Raw genomic sequence first — 16,623 nt, 5'->3', positions numbered from 1 at the left:
CAGATCGTGGTGGCCATGCCTCCCAATCACGCCCCTCCAAGTTTCTCCATCATTGCCTACGTGTGCATTGAAGTCCCCCAGTAGGACACTGGAGTCCCCTGCAGGAGCCCCCAAAAGGACTCCACTCAGGGTCTGCAGGAAGGCTGAGTACTCTGAACTGCTGTTCGGTGCATAAGCACAAACCACAGTCAGAGTCCCCCCCCCACAGTCCTAAGGCGCAGGGAGGCGACCCTCTCGTCCACTGGGGTGAACTCCAGCACAGAGGCGCTCAGCTGGGGGCTAGCTAGTATAGCCACACCTGCCTTACGCCTCATACCGTGAGCAACTCCGGAGAAGAACAGGGTCCAACCCCTATCCAGGAGTTTGGTTCCGGCGCCGGTGCTGTGCGTGGAGGTTAGCCCCACCAGGTGTAATTGGTATCGCTCCACCTCCCTCACAAGCTCCGGCTCCTTCCCCCCCAGCGAGGTCACGTTCCATGTCCCCAGAGCCAGCCTTTGCCACCCGGGTCCGGTCCGTCGGTGCCCCCCGCCTTCACCGCCACCTAGTTGGCAGCGCACCCGACCCCGACAATTCCTCCCGCGGGTGGTGGGTCCACGGGACGATGGAGGAGGAGATGTTGCTTCCACGTTGCTTATTCGGGCTGGGCCCGGCCGGGCTCCGTGGTAAGCCCGGCCACCAGGCGCTCGCATGCGGGCCCTCCGTCTGGGCCTGGCTCCAGACGAGGGCCCCGGGCTTCCTCCGGGCCGGGTCTCTCTTCCTTTTTGGTGTAATGTCATCAGGGGTTTTTTCCTGTAACCCCAGGTAGGGGGGCTAGGGGGTACTACCACTTGCCCAAGGTGGACCCCCAGACTAGTGGAGGGAAGGAGGCGTCTTACTTCTCCATTCTAGTTTTGCAATGTTGTGAATTATGATATTAAAACTACAGTTTTCAGTCTGCATTTTTTGGGGGGTAGGGCAATTGGTATTTGCATGGATTTGGTCCCTCTATCAAACCTCTGCTCTGTTCACACACAGCACCAAGGAGAAGACCACCAAAGATGACATCGTGGTGGAGATGAAGTCTGACTCCGCCCCCGAGGAGGCCGTCCTTCTGAAGGGCGTGAACGGAGACAAGAAGGCCCCTAGCGACCAGGTAACTATGGCTGCAAGGGTCAACTGGACAGCAACTCTCATGGTGCTTAGACTGGCGAGCCACCCCTCAACTACAGTATGGACAGTATATACAGTATGGACAGTATATACAGTATGGACAGTGTGTACAGTATGGAAAGTATATACAGTATGGAAAGTATGGACGGTATATACAGTATGGACGTATGGACGGTATATACAGTATGGACAGTATGGATGGTATATACAATATGGACAGTATATACAGTATGGATGGTATATACAGTATGGACAGTATATACAGTATGGATGGTATATACAGTATGGACAGTATGGACAGTATATACAGTATGGATGGTATAGACAGTATGGACAGTATGGCTGGTATATACAGTATGGACAGTATATACAGTATGGATGGTATATACAGTATGGATGGTATATACAGTATATACAGTATGGATGGTATATACAGTATATACAGTATGGATGGTATATACAGTATATACAGTATGGACAGTATGGCTGGTATATACAGTATAGATGGTATATACTGTATGGATGGTATATACAGTATATACAGTATGGATGGTATATACGGTATGGATGGTATATACAGTATGGACAGTATATACAGTATGGACAGTATATACAGTATGGACGGTATGGACAGTATATACAGTATGGACAGTATGCTGTGTTGACGTTTATTGGTATTGTCTCTTCTTCTCCCCAATCTGTCTCCTGATGTGCTTTTCCCTGGAGTAAAGTACGTGGACCTGGACAAGTTACACATGCAGAAGGCCGAGTTCTGACCGGGCAGCCAGAGGTCCAGTTCTGACCCAGCGTGAGGGCCTGGGAGGGCCGGGACTCCTGACCGGCCATGAGGACCACCGTCACAACAACACAACAACAACAACCACAACAAGCACCACTCACTTTCTCCACAGTTCTTTGTGTTCAGCAGTATTCACCATATCTGGCCAAGTATACATGGACACACACACACACACACACACACAACTGATTTCAAGTTGTTGAATAGTAGTTAGAGAAACCTTGTTTTTTTTGTTGTTCTTTTGTATTGTTTCCCCAGTCTTTTTAGTTTTCTCTCTGTTTCGAGTGTATGGTGACGTTCATAAACTGTGTGTTACGAACTTTATAAAGTGTATATATTATATATATTTAGTTATTTAAGATATTTTGACACAGAACCTCTTCATGTTCACAGCTCACGGTAGTATCCGTCATTGGAGCCATTTCCTGTAGTTTATCATCCATGGTTATCGTGTGTTCGTCTTACGGCCGTTCTGTGCTGATTTGTTCAACCGTTAAAGTGTCCCCCCCGCTCGTTGTGTCTGGGCGGGATCAGAGGATCAGAGGAAGTTTAGTTCCCCCCTTGGGGCGCGACGGTGGGGGCGTGACGGTGGGGGCGTGCCAGGCGTGTCTGAATAGAAACTCTCCACCTGTAGTCACTCCCCACTGAACACACTCCTCCTCTCCTCCACTCACCACTGAACACACTCCTCCTCTCCTCCACTCACCACTGAACACACTCCTCCTCTCCTCCACTCCCCACTGAACACACTCCTCCTCTCCTCCACTCATCACTGAACACACTCCTCCTCCTCTCCACTCATCACTGAACACACTCCTCCTCTCCTCCACTCATCACTGAACACACTCCTCCTCTCCTCCACTCATCACTGAACACACTCCTCCTCTCCTCTCCTCCACTCATCACTGAACACACTCCTCCTCTCCTCCACTCATCACTGAACACACTCCTCCTCTCCTCCACTCATCACTGAACACACTCCTCCTCTCCTCCCCTCATCACTGAACACACTCCTCCTCTCCTCTCCTCCACTCATCACTGAACACACTCCTCTCCTCCACTCATCACTGAACACACTCCTCCTCTCCTCCACTCATCACTGAACACACTCCTCCTCTCCTCCACTCATCACTGAACACACTCCTCCTCTCCTCCACTCATCACTGAACACACTCCTCCTCTCCTCCCCTCATCACTGAACACACTCCTCCTCTCCTCCACTCATCACTGAACACACTCCTCCTCTCCTCCACTCATCACTGAACACACTCCTCTCCTCTCCTCCACTCATCACTGAACACACTCCTCCTCTCCTCTCCTCCACTCATCACTGAACACACTCCTCCTCTCCTCCACTCATCACTGAACACACTCCTCCTCTCCTCCACTCATCTCTGAACACACTCCTCCTCTCCTCCACTCATCACTGAACACACTCCTCCTCTCCTCCACTCATCACTGAACACACTCCTCCTCTCCTCCACTCATCACTGAACACACTCCTCCTCTCCTCCCCTCATCACTGAACACACTCCTCCTCTCCTCCCCTCATCACTGAACACACTCCTCCTCTCCTCTCCTCCACTCATCACTGAACACACTCCTCCTCTCCTCCCCTCATCACTGAACACACTCCTCCTCTCCTCTCCTCCACTCATCACTGAACACACTCCTCCTCTCCTCCACTCATCTCTGAACACACTCCTCCTCTCCTCCACTCATCTCTGAACACACTCCTCCTCTCCTCCACTCATCACTGAACACACTCCTCCTCTCCTCCACTCATCACTGAACACACTCCTCCTCTCCTCCACTCATCACTGAACACACTCCTCCTCTCCTCCACTCATCACTGAACACACTCCTCCTCTCCTCCACTCATCACTGAACACACTCCTCTCCTCCCCTCATCACTGAACACACTCCTCCTCTCCTCCCCTCATCACTGAACACACTCCTCCTCTCCTCCACTCATCACTGAACACACTCCTCCTCTCCTCCACTCATCTCTGCTGTATCTGGGCAGATATACAAGTTATCTGAATTGCGGTGTGTTTTTCCAAATGGTTTCTTTTCTGGATGGTCTGTTTCCAGGGACTCGTTCTGGATGAATGTGTTTTTTTCTATTTGTAAACATGCAGTCTTACTGCTACCTGGTTGCGTCACACTTTTCATGCTCTGTTGTAGATGCATGTTCCCAGTCCGTTCCCTCTGGGCCGTAGATATCAACATGATGTTGATGAATGATTCAGGATAGATGTTTGTGTCTGATAACTCCCCCTCTATAATTGGTTTGATTGTGGTCATGAAAGATAAAAATGTTGACCGTTTTTGTGGGGTGTGCATAGAGGTGCCCTTATCCATCAACAAGGCGTCCTGATTGGGGCACCTGTGCGTGACACATCACTGCCAAGTCTTCTGGTTGCCAATCTGAGTCGGGAAATCACCCCAGATTCAAGGAAATATAAAATGGTCCCGCATTTCAAGTCAGATCCGTGCCATCTGTTGTTAGATGGCCGAACCGGTCCAACCCGTCAACCAGGGCCTTCCTGACACTGGGTTTGTCCCGAGAGTCTAACCTGGCATCCTCCACTTCAATCCTGTCCTTTCCTTCACCTGTACTGAATGATGTGACTGATTTAACACTGGTTAGAAAGTAGACTATTGAAAGTGTCACCTTCTGTGATAACCAAGATCAGTTCACACATGAGGAAAGGAGACGTTCATGAGTAGAGAAAACTCTGCCAACACAACTCGAAATGTATCAGTGAAGAAGCTCTCCTGACTGATGTGTCCTTCTCTTGTAACTACTGTTGATTTCCTGTACTGTTTGTAAATAATCGTAGCGTAGGATACTGTTTGTGCTGTGGCCTTCGATTGTCTCTTTTTCAAACGGCTCACTGTTTTATAACGGCAGAGCCTGTGGAAATCTGTCGTCTCATTTGGAAAATGTAAGAAACACTGAAATGATTCTGGTTTGCTCTGGGGGGGGGGGGGGGGTCAAACTGATCTGAAATGATTCTGGTTTGCTCTGGGGGGGGGGGGGTCAAACTGATCTGAAATGATTCTGGTTTGCTCTGGGGGGGGGGGGGGTCAAACTGATCTGAAATGATTCTGGTTTGCTCTGGGGGGGGGGGTCAAACTGATCTGAAATGATTCTGGTTTGCTCTGGGGGGGGGGGGGTCAAACTGATCTGAAGGTCATTTTCTGTGTGATCCATTTTGGATGCATTAAGTGAAGTGTACAGTGTAGGTGTGCAGGGAGGCGTTCTGTCTGTAGGAAGCTACCACCAGCTCCAAACCGCCCCATGACTCGCATCATTTACAGACTGGTTATATTACAAAAGGTATTATTTTTTACTTTTTATTGAGGAGATATGTACACGTGGCCCAAATATTGTCTTAAGGCAAGAAGATGACAGTTCCAGTATGTTGAGAGCAAGTATGTTGAGAGCTCGGTTCAGCCATACCTCGCTGAACCACTCGGTTCACAGACTTCAGCATTGTGAGAGAAACGCTGTTCTGTTAAACAACTGGGCCTTTTTTCTTCCGCCTGGTTTAGTTTAGAGGTGTTGTAGTGTAGAGTTCTGGAGCCGGGAGAATAGGTCTAGAGTTACTGTTGGATCTTATTTGAGTCTTGATAGTGTGGAAAGAATTTGTTTTTGTGTCACTAGTGTTTGCTCACACTGGGTCAACTGCCACCAACTGTTCAGTTGGTTCAGAAAACAAACCCAGTTGCATGACAGAGTAGAGAAGCCAGCCTCCTCCCCAGCCTCCTCCCTGGCCTCGGCCTCTTAGTTTGTGGTGATATGTTATAGGTTTTGTTGACTTTTTGGATAATTTACCAGCAGATGGAAATGTTTGGTCCTGCACAGTTCAAAATGTTTTGTAATGTACTGATTTTTTTTTGTTTTGCAAATGTGTGTAAATTAAGTACAGTACTCGTGATTTCATGCTTGCGTTTTTATATAACTCTTTTTTTGGAAGAAAACGATGCCAAATAAAAAAATGTTACATTTGAAGTGGGCTGTCTTTTTTCTCCTGTCATCTTTTTATAAAATTTCAAGTAAAGACATTAGCATTGCTGGTAAACGCAAGCCTGGGGCTCGGACTCAAAGAGGTAATATTTCCTCTTGCAGCTAATTCAAAACAGCCCAATATGTTATTTATTATGACTGGTTCCATGCTTCAGTTTGGCCCGTATTCAGTCCTGGAATGATCTCCAGGGAGGAAAGGAGAGAAGTCTGTTCTAACCACGCTTCCACAGGAACACAGAAGCTCCTGCTTCAGATCGGGGGAGGGCAGCTAGGCGGGAGGGGGTGGAGGGCAGCTAGTGGAGGGCAGCTAGGCGGGAGGGGGTGGAGGGCAGCTAGGCGGGAGGGGGTGGAGGGCAGCTAGTGGAGGGCAGCTAGGCGGGAGGGGGTGGAGGGCAGCTAGGCGGGAGGGGGAGGGCAGCTAGGCGGGAGGGGGTCAGTGGAGGGCAGCTAGGCGGGAGGTGGAGGGCAGCTAGGCGGGAGGGGGTCAGTGGAGGGCAGCTAGGCGGGAGGGGGTCAGTGGAGGGCAGCTAGGCGGGAGGGGGTCAGTGGAGGGCAGCTAGGCGGGAGGGGGTCAGTGGAGGGCAGCTAGGCGGGAGGGTCACACACAATAGTCTAGACACGTTGAGAATGAACATTTTATGCATTTGAATCATTTACTGAAACCCAATTGTAATCAGTTATTTTCCAACTCCAATGCAAGTTATAAAAGCAGATGGGTATAAACGTACCCAATGCGATGTTATATTGTTTATTTACAGTAAAGGACACAAGTGATCAAATGTTAAAGAAAATATTGTTTATTTGAAAATCTTTAATGGCTTAGGCATGAACACATGGCAACATAATGAATGCTGAGTATATTAAAAATCAATAAATAAACTCTTTATCTACACATGCAATAACAAGGCAATGAAAAAAAGCATTTTTAGTTAGCAAGTTAGTTTTTCGTCCTTACTATGTAAAGGTTAGGCGAACAATGACTTAAACCACACATACAACTTCATGGCTCTTATCAAACAACGTACCAACTGTGCTACAGTATCCAGAGAATCCCTCAACTCCGGTGGAGTCGACCACAGTAATGTGTAAAACAGCGCCCTCTCCTGTTGAGTCCATGTCATGACAAAAACTGGACATCAAAGGACTTGTAAAGTACTTTGAACCTTCTCCTGTCATGCCTACAGTTTCAAGTCTATTCTCCCAAAATGCTTTCACATGGAGTGGCACTTAAGCTCACGAAAAAGAAATTGCAGTCAATTTACACAATTAAAATGAACAGTATCACTGAAATCAAGTGAAGGATAAAACCAAAATATTTTAGATCAAAAGGGATATTCTGTACAAAGACCAAAGAAGCATCCACTAAAACATATGATCTAAACCTGTTTAATGCTTTTGGCTTTGGAATCGACACATTGTCTAAAGTTTGAGTCTGCATACAACCTTGGCATATAACACACATTTCAGTCTATTGAGTACCTGAGTCCATAGGACAATATCACACATAGCCTACCGAACGCACCACTTGTATATGCACAAAACTAAGATGGCCGCCATCACAGGGGGACTTACGCAGAGTCAAGTATGCCCAATCAACAATGACCTTCGCTGTACAACAACTGCGAGTCCCAACTCCTCGCCTCTGCAGCATAAAGATACAGTAAGCTTTGAATACGCTGCACTGGAAACAAAGGAAAATGCATTAGCCACCACAGAAGAAGACCTGGAGGCAAGTCACCAGACAGGCCGACAGGCTGGGCCACACAGAAGCCACACAGAGGTCCTCCCCCTTCTCCCTTTTAAGTTCCCAGACTCGGGCTTTGTTGTCACCAAGGTGGGTCCCTCTCCCCACCTTTCTAACAATGAGCACTTTGAGACCCCTTTCACAAAAGCAGTAGGTAAATGCTATCCATTATGGCACAGTGGGTAGAGAAGGAGGGACAGACAGGACAGGACAGCTACGTGAGGATGTGGGCCGTGGACGGGATGGACACAAACTCTCGCAGGATGTTCTTGGCCGTCTCCAGGTTGTTCTGGGCGATCATGAGGGCCTTCTGGATGTCCTGGAACGAGTAGCCCTGGCTCATCAGACGCTCGATCTCCCCGCTGATGGGCAGGCCGGGGGCGGGGCCGGCGGAGGAGGAAGAGGAGGAGGGGGAGGAGGAGGAAGGAGAGGGGGAGGGGACAGAGGAGCGGCCAGAGAGCCCCGGCAATGGACTGCGTCCTTCCGGGGTGAGGGGGCGTGGTCGGCGGTCCGAGTTGACCCGGCAAGGGAGGGGCTTAGGGGGGCGCTCGGGGTCTAGCCCAGCTGCAAACATGGCTGAGAGGACGAGGACAGAGGAAGACAGGAAGAGAGACAGACAGGAAGAAAGAGACAAGAAAGGCAGAGAGACGCAGAGACAGACAGACAGAGAGAGGGACAGACAGGCAGAGAGAGAGGGACAGACAGGCAGAGAGAGAGGGACAGACAGGCAGAGAGAGATACAGACAGACAGACAGACAGACAGACAGACAGAGAGAGAGAGAGAGAGACAGACAGACAGACAGACAGACAGACAGACAGACAGACAGACAGACAGAGAGAGGGACAGAGAGGTAGAGAGAGATACAGACAGACAGACAGAGAGAGGGACAGAGAGGTAGAGAGAGATACAGACAGACAGACAGAGAGAGGGACAGAGAGGTAGAGAGAGATACAGACAGACAGACAGAGAGAGGGACAGAGAGGTAGAGAGAGATACAGACAGACAGAGAGAGGGACAGAGAGGTAGAGAGAGATACAGACAGACAGACAGACAGAGAGAGAGAGGGACAGACAGACAGACAGACAGACAGACAGACAGAGAGAGGGACAGACAGACAGACAGAGAGAGGGACAGACAGACAGACAGACAGAGAGAGGGACAGACAGACAGACAGACAGACAGACAGACAGACAGACAGACAGACAGAGAGAGGGACAGACAGACAGACAGACAGACAGAGAGAGAGAGGGACAGACAGGTAGAGAGAGATACATACAGACAGAGAGAGAGAGGGACAGACAGGTAGAGAGAGATACAGACAGACAGACAGAGAGAGGGACAGAGAGGTAGAGAGAGATACAGACAGACAGAGAGAGGGACAGAGAGGTAGAGAGAGATACAGACAGACAGACAGACAGACAGAGAGAGGGACAGACAGACAGACAGACAGACAGACAGACAGACAGACAGACAGACAGACAGACAGAGAGAGGGACAGACAGACAGACAGACAGACAGACAGACAGACAGACAGACAGACAGAGAGAGGGACAGACAGACAGACAGACAGACAGAGAGAGAGAGGGACAGACAGGTAGAGAGAGATACATACAGACAGAGAGAGAGAGGGACAGACAGGTAGAGAGAGATACATACAGACAGACAGACAGAGAGAGGGACAGAGAGGTAGAGAGAGGTACACACAGACAGACAGACAGACAGAGAGAGAGAGGGACAGACAGGTAGAGAGAGATACATACAGACAGAGAGAGAGAGGGACAGACAGGTAGAGAGAGATACATACAGACAGAGAGAGTGCATTAGGGGATGGTCCTTTTGTTTTTACAATTCCCTACTAAGTAACTAAGTATGGGGACAGTGTGTGTAGTATGAGCACAATGAGTGTGTTTACATGCACTCAATAAACCTTTCTTAAACGGTATATTGACAATATTCCGGTTGCGTGCGGCCATGTAAACATCAATAAACCGTTTGAATAAGCGGAATATGGGCATATCCCGAATATTAAAAAAACAAATAAGTCCCCTGGTTTATTCCTTTTCCAAACCGAACATTGGGTCATGAATACGCTTATCGGTTTATTCCCACCAAAAGGAACATGAATTTGTACTCTGCGCATGTTTTATTCACAAGGAATCTTGGTTCTAGATTGCTGAACTAGCATAAGCCATTCTCAAAATGCAATACAATACAAATCTATAGTATTATTTCATAGGTAGGCCTACAGTTTATTTTATTCTGCAAAATCAATTCTGTAATCATGTCTAAACAAACTAGTTTTGTACTGACAAATTGTAATTTTGCACACGCACACTACACAAATCTAGTGTATTTTATTATTTCTATTTATTGCTGCTGTTTTGATTGTATTTCTGCTTGTTATGTTCTCTCCTGTTCTGTGATTGTATTTATGTATTTCCCTCCCATCCTAGCTGCGAATCTTCATCCAAAGGGCCCGGGGGGCTCTGGTGTGAACGAGTGGCATATGAAAGAGCCACAGCACCGGAGTTTAACATTTCCTCTCGTTTTCTCCTTTCAGTAAGGAAGTGAATGAGGAGTGTGAAGTGGTGTTGCTGGATGAGAGCAAGCACTATAGTGCACCACAAACATGCTGCTATCGTTTCCATTCTCTGCTGTCTGGGGAGATAAACAGGCTAAACAGGAAGAAGAAACGCGCCGAGAAACTTTCATTGCGATGACGTTCTCAGAGCGTCGCTGATTTCAATTCAGAATATACGGAATGATTACAATTACCATGTATACAGGAATATTCCTGTGTGTTGCGCATGTAAACTCCTTATTCCTACTGTTTCAATAACCGGAATATGGACAATAAACCCAATATTGAGTGCATATAAATGTAGTCAATGTGTGTAATGAGGACAATGTGTGTAATGAGGACAATGTGTGTAATGAGGACAATGTGTGTAATGAGGACAATGTGTGTAATGAGGACAATGTGTGTAATGAGGACAATGTGTGTAATGAGGACAATGTGTGTAATGAGGACAGTGTGCAGTTGAGGACAGTGTGGGACAGTGTGTATAGTATGAGGACAGTGTGTAGTAAGAGGACAGTGTGTAGTTGAGGACAGTGTGTAGTAGGACAGTGTGTAGTTGAGGACAGTGTGTAGTAGGACAGTGTGTGCTCGGGGACAGGGACAGTGTGTAGTAGGACAGTGTGTAGTAGGACAGTGTGCTGGGGGACAGGGACAGTGTGCTGGGGGACAGGGACAGTGTGCTGGGGGACAGGGACAGTGTGCTGGGGGACAGGGACAGTGTGCTGGGGGACAGGGACAGTGTGCTGGGGGACAGGGACAGTGTGCTGGGGGACAGGGACAGTGTGCTGGGGGACAGGGACAGTGTGCTGGGGGACAGGGACAGTGTGCTGGGGGACAGGGACAGTGTGCTGGGGGACAGGGACAGTGTGCTGGGGGACAGGGACAGTGTGCTGGGGGACAGGGACAGTGTGTGCTGGGGGACAGGGACAGTGTGCTGGGGGACAGGGACAGTGTGTGCTCGGGGACAGGGACAGTGTGTAGTAGGACAGTGTGTAGTAGGACAGTGTGTAGTAGGACAGTGTGTAGTAGGACAGTGTGTAGTAGGACAGTGTGTAGTAGGACAGTGTGCTGGGGGACAGGGACAGTGTGCTGGGGGACAGGGACAGTGTGTTCGGGGACAGGGACAGTGTGCTGGGGGACAGGGACAGTGTGCTGGGGGACAGGGACAGTGTGTGCTCGGGGACAGGGACAGTGTGCTGGGGGACAGGGACAGTGTGCTGGGGGACAGGGACAGTGTGTTCGGGGACAGGGACAGTGTGCTCGGGGACAGGGACAGTGTGCTGGGGGACAGGGACAGTGTGCTGGGGGACAGGGACAGTGTGCTGGGGGACAGGGACAGTGTGCTGGGGGACAGGGACAGTGTGCTGGGGGACAGGGACAGTGTGCTGGGGGACAGGGACAGTGTGCTGGGGGACAGGGACAGTGTGCTCGGGGACAGGGACAGTGTGCTGGGGGACAGGGACAGTGTGCTGGGGGACAGGGACAGTGTGCTGGGGGACAGGGACAGTGTGCTGGGGGACAGGGCCAGTGTGCTCGGGGACAGGGACAGTGTGCTCGGGGACAGGGACAGTGTGCTGGGGGACAGGGACAGTGTGCTCGGGGACAGGGACAGTGTGCTGGGGGACAGGGACAGTGTGCTGGGGGACAGGGACAGTGTGCTGGGGGACAGGGACAGTGTGCTCGGGGACAGGGACATACAGGCCTCTGTGGAGGCGGGCCCGTCCAGGGACAGGGCGCTGAAGGCGCTGGCGGTGCCGGTGATGTCAGAGAGGGTGCGGCGTGCGGGCGCCGGGGGGAGCAGCGGTCGGGGGTAGTCGTACTCGTACACGTCCTCAGACTCCGCCTCCTCTACGGGGTGCTGGGGGGGGGGCGGGGGGCAGGGGGAGGAGCTCTGGGGAGAACAGGACAACAGCGCCGGACTCCACTTCACAAACATGACACTAGCGCACGCGTGCAGAGGGGAAAACAAGCCTCTTCTCCAGGTTAAGACCAGAATGTTGTTGAGGTTAATGCAGCCTAATGGACATCTAGACAATGCGTCTAGACAACAGTCATCTGAGTACCCAGAAGCTCTTGCTGCAGCAAGGAACAAGTCATGATATTCGTGGACACCAATGAGAATCCAATCAGATTTTGTATTGGATGCTGATTGGTCCGCGCAGGAAGTGGGCTGTGCGAAGAGGCTGATCTGGCCTCTGATTGGTCACTGACTGCAGTGTTCATCTGTAACAAGTATTGTTAGCAAGCTGTTGGTAGCATATCCAGCACACAAGGTGTGATTTACTTGGACTTTCTTTCACTTTCACTCTCACTTCACAGAGGTTTTTATTACACAAACAGCAAAGCATATGACCTCAATTAGTTTTTCCATTTAGTCCCCATATACACTATATAAGAACAATCTTTAAATGCAGCTGGACTTGAAAGGTAAGGCTGCTCTGCTCATGACTCAGACAACAGCAACACAGCTGTGATCCAGACTAGAGATGCGCTCAAATAAGCTCCTAGTCTGACTCAACGGACGGAGGTTTTGGGGATAAGTCTTGTAATTTGTTTATTACCGCCCAATCAGTGGCGCCGATTCATGTGGTCGGCCAATCAGATTCAACCCAGACTCCTCCCCCATCTGTGTGTGTACCTGTGTCTGCAGGCGACGGGGGCGGGGCCTCTGCAGCGCCAGCCTGGGCCTGGATGTTACACATGGACTCGTACACCTGGGGGTCCTCCACCTCCCCTCCACTCAGCACACACCTGGGACCACACACACACACACACACACACACACACACACACACACAGAAGAGACAGAGAACAGAGAGAGAGAACAGAGAGAGAGAACAGAGAGAGAGAACAGAGAGAGAGCAGACGGAGAGAACAGAGAGAGAGAACAGAGAGAGAACAGAGAGAACAGACAGAGAACAGAGAGAGAGAAGAGAGAGAAGAGACAGAGAGAACAGAGAGAGAACAGAGAGAGAGAGAGAACAGATGAGAGAGGACAGAGAGAGAACAGAGAGAGAACAGAGAGAGAACAGACAGAGAACAGACAGAGAACAGACAGAGAACAGACAGAGAACAGACAGAGAGAACAGAGAGAGAACAGACAGAGAACAGAGAGAGAACAGAAAGAGAGAACAGACAGAGAACAGAGAGAACAGATGAGAGAGAACAGAGAGAGAACAGAGAGAGAACAGAGAGAGAGAACAGAGAGAGAACAGATGAGAGAGAACAGAGAGAGAACAGAGAGAGAACAGAGAGAGAACAGAGAGAGAACAGAGAGAGAGAACAGAGAGAGAACAGACAGAGAGAACAGAGAGAGAACAGAGAGAGAACAGAGAGAGAACAGAGAGAGAACAGAGAGAGAGAACAGACAGAGAACAGAGAGAGAGAACAGAGAGTGAACAGACAGAGAGAACAGAGAGAGAACAGACAGAGAGAGCAGAGAGAGAACAGACAGAGAGAGCAGAGAGTGAACAGAGAGTGAACAGACAGAGAGAACAGAGAGAGAACAGACAGAGAGAGCAGAGAGAGAACAGACAGAGAGAGCAGAGAGAGAACAGACAGCAGGAGAAAGAGTGAAGGGGTGTGTGAACAAAGACAGTGAAAAGAGGAAGTAGAAAAAAAAATGGAAGAGAGAGTTTGAGAAAAATGAAATGGAGAAAAGGAAGAACAAGCAAACATCAGTCAGCGCCCTCTAGTGGTCAGAAGTGTTCCAGCTCCAGGAGGTCCAGGGGGGCGGAGCAGAGCGCTCACCGTGAGTCATGGTGGTTGTTGGTGGTTTGGGGTGGAGGAGGCGGAGGCACAACCGCTCCGGTCAGGAGCCACGGGGCCCCGGAGGCCGGGAGGGAGGTGGGACTCATGTAGTCGTTCTCCTCCTCCCCCCCGCCAGGCTGCTCAGCACTGGACACCAGGGGGGCAGGGACAGAGAGAGAGAGAGAGAGAGGGAGGGAGGGAGAGAGGGAGGGAGGGGGAGGGAGAGAGGGAGGGAGGGGGAGGGAGAGAGGGAGGGAGGGAGGGGGAGGGAGAGAGGGAGGGAGGGGGAGGGAGAGAGGGAGGGAGGGGGAGGGAGAGAGGGAGGGAGAGAGGGAGGGAGGGAGAGAGGGAGGGAGGGAGAGAGGGAGGGAGGGGGAGGGAGGGAGAGAGGGAGGGAGGGGGAGGGAGAGAGGGAGGGAGGGGGAGGGAGAGAGGGAGAGAGGGAGGGAGGGGGAGGGAGAGAGGGAGGGAGGGGGAGGGAGGGAGGGAGGGAGGGAGAGAGGGAGAGAGGGAGGGAGAGAGGGAGGGAGGGAGAGAGGGAGGGAGGGAGAGAGGGAGGGAGAGGGAGAGAGGATGGTTAGAAAGAACAAAAAGACTGCATCCTATGTGAAACAGGAGAAATTGAGACAGAAAAACATTTTCTCATAAATTGTCCAAAATATAAAGAGATTAGAGATGAATTGTTCCCCAGATTAGACCAAGAAATCCCACAATTCTTCCCCCTTCCAGAGGACCTCCTAGACACAGCTCTTCCTGGAGGAGAGAGCACCTCCTAGAGACAGCTCTTCCTGGAGGAGAGAGGACCTCCTAGACACAGCTCCTCCTGGAGGAGAGAGCACCTCCTAGACACAGCTCCTCCTGGAGGAGAGAGCACCTCCTAGACACAGCTCCTCCTGGAGGAGAGAGGACCTCCTAGAGACAGCTCTTCCTGGAGGAGAGAGCACCTCCTAGACACAGCTCCTCCTGGAGGAGAGAGCACCTCCTAGACACAGCTCTTCCTGGAGGAGAGAGGACCTCCTAGACACAGCTCTTCCTGGAGGAGAGAGGACCTCCTAGAGACAGCTCTTCCTGGAGGAGAGAGGACCTCCTAGACACAGCTCTTCCTGGAGGAGAGAGGACCTCCTAGACACAGCTCTTCCTGGAGGAGAGAGCACCTCCTAGAGACAGCTCTTCCTGGAGGAGAGAGGACCTCCTAGACACAGCTCTTCCTGGAGGAGAGAGGACCTCCTAGAGACAGCTCTTCCTGGAGGAGGACCTCCTAGACACAGCTCTTCCTGGAGGAGGACCTCCTAGACACAGCTCTTCCTGGAGGAGAGAGGACCTCCTAGAGACAGCTCTTCCTGGAGGAGAGAGGACCTCCTAGAGACAGCTCCTCCTGGAGGAGAGAGGACCTCCCAGACACAGCTCTTCCTGGAGGAGAGAGTGCTGCTGCTCTACTAGCAGGGGAATGTGTAACTGCATGTCACAGCGCTAGACCTGTTTCAAAGTAAGACTACACTCTATATACTGTTTATAATTCACTTTTTTGTATTATTATTATTTAATACGTATACTTTTCTTGATTTTTCTCCTTTTATACAAGTTATATACATAACATACATAATTATGTATTGGTTAATTGATTATTTATAATAATGTCTTTCTGCTTTGGCAACATGTTTTCTTGACTTGAGAGAGAGAGAGAGAGAGAGAGAGAGGAGAGAGAGAGAGAGAGAGAGAGAGAGACAGAGAGAGAGAGAGAGAGAGGAGAGAGAGAGAGAGAGAGAGAGAGAGAGAGACAGAAACAGAGAGAGAGGAGAGAGAGAGAGAGAGAGAGAGAGAGAGAGAGAGAGAGACAGACAGAAACAGAGAGAGAGAGAGAGAGAGAGACAGAGAGAGACAGAAACAGAGAGAGAGAGACAGAAACAGAGAGGGAGAGACAGAGAGAGAGAGAGACAGAGAGAGACACAGAGACAGAGAGAGACAGTAAGAGAGAGAGAGAGAGAGAGAGAGAGAGAGAGACAGAGAGAGACACAGAGAGAGAGAGAGACAGAGAGGGAGAGAGGAGAGAAAGTGACACAGAGAGAGAGAATGGAGACATACAGAAGGAATGTAAAGAAATGTTTTGTTATTCTCTTTTCTGTTATTTTATACTTAGAGTCAATAATATACTGATACTGTGATCACATACATTCACGTATACATTCCAAGACCAGGTACACACAAACACTTCATTACTTACACATGACTACTGATACTCACTCCACGGGGCTGGGTCTGGGATCTGAACACATAACTACTGATACTCACTCCACGGGGCTGAGGCTGGGTATGGGATCTGAACACATAACTACTGATACTCACTCCACAGGGCTGGGCCTGGGTATGGGATCTGAACACATAACTACTGATACTCACTCCACGGGGCTGGGTATGGGATCTGAACACATAACTACTGATACTCACTCCACGGGGCTGGGTCTGGGTATGGGATCTGAACACATAACTACTGATACTCACTCCACAGGGCTGGGTCTGGGAATGGGATCTGAACACATAACTACTGATACTCACTCCACGGGGC

At 50.2% G+C, this 16,623-nt stretch overlaps 2 protein-coding genes across 2 annotated transcripts in view; one reads left to right on the top strand and one right to left on the bottom strand.

The window, feature by feature from the left end:
* Nucleotides 1-2,596, top strand: part of mcama (melanoma cell adhesion molecule a) — a gene marked incomplete at both ends in the record, with an annotated part of 46,420 nt that extends 43,824 nt beyond the window's left edge. The window contains 2 exons of the mRNA XM_084462647.1: nt 1,015-1,132; nt 2,483-2,596. Of these exons, the coding sequence (XP_084318773.1) occupies nt 1,015-1,132; nt 2,483-2,596 (232 nt within the window). The remainder of the gene's footprint in view (nt 1-1,014; nt 1,133-2,482) is intronic.
* Nucleotides 2,597-7,617: 5,021 nt separating this feature from the next.
* The window catches only part of LOC311328719 (E3 ubiquitin-protein ligase CBL-like), a gene marked incomplete at its 5' end in the record, with an annotated part of 23,436 nt that continues 14,430 nt past the window's right edge, over nt 7,618-16,623 (bottom strand). The window contains 4 exons of the mRNA XM_084462646.1: nt 7,618-8,304; nt 12,009-12,158; nt 12,949-13,061; nt 14,061-14,207. Of these exons, the coding sequence (XP_084318772.1) occupies nt 7,943-8,304; nt 12,009-12,158; nt 12,949-13,061; nt 14,061-14,207 (772 nt within the window). The 3' untranslated portion in view covers nt 7,618-7,942. The remainder of the gene's footprint in view (nt 8,305-12,008; nt 12,159-12,948; nt 13,062-14,060; nt 14,208-16,623) is intronic.

The sequence above is a fragment of the Borostomias antarcticus genome (genome assembly GCF_949987555.1).
Source record: "Borostomias antarcticus genome assembly, contig: scaffold_83, whole genome shotgun sequence".
Classification (NCBI taxonomy): Eukaryota; Metazoa; Chordata; class Actinopteri; order Stomiiformes; family Stomiidae; genus Borostomias; species Borostomias antarcticus.
Note: the sequence above shows the minus strand (reverse complement) of the source record. Positions and strands in the feature narration are given on the sequence as shown.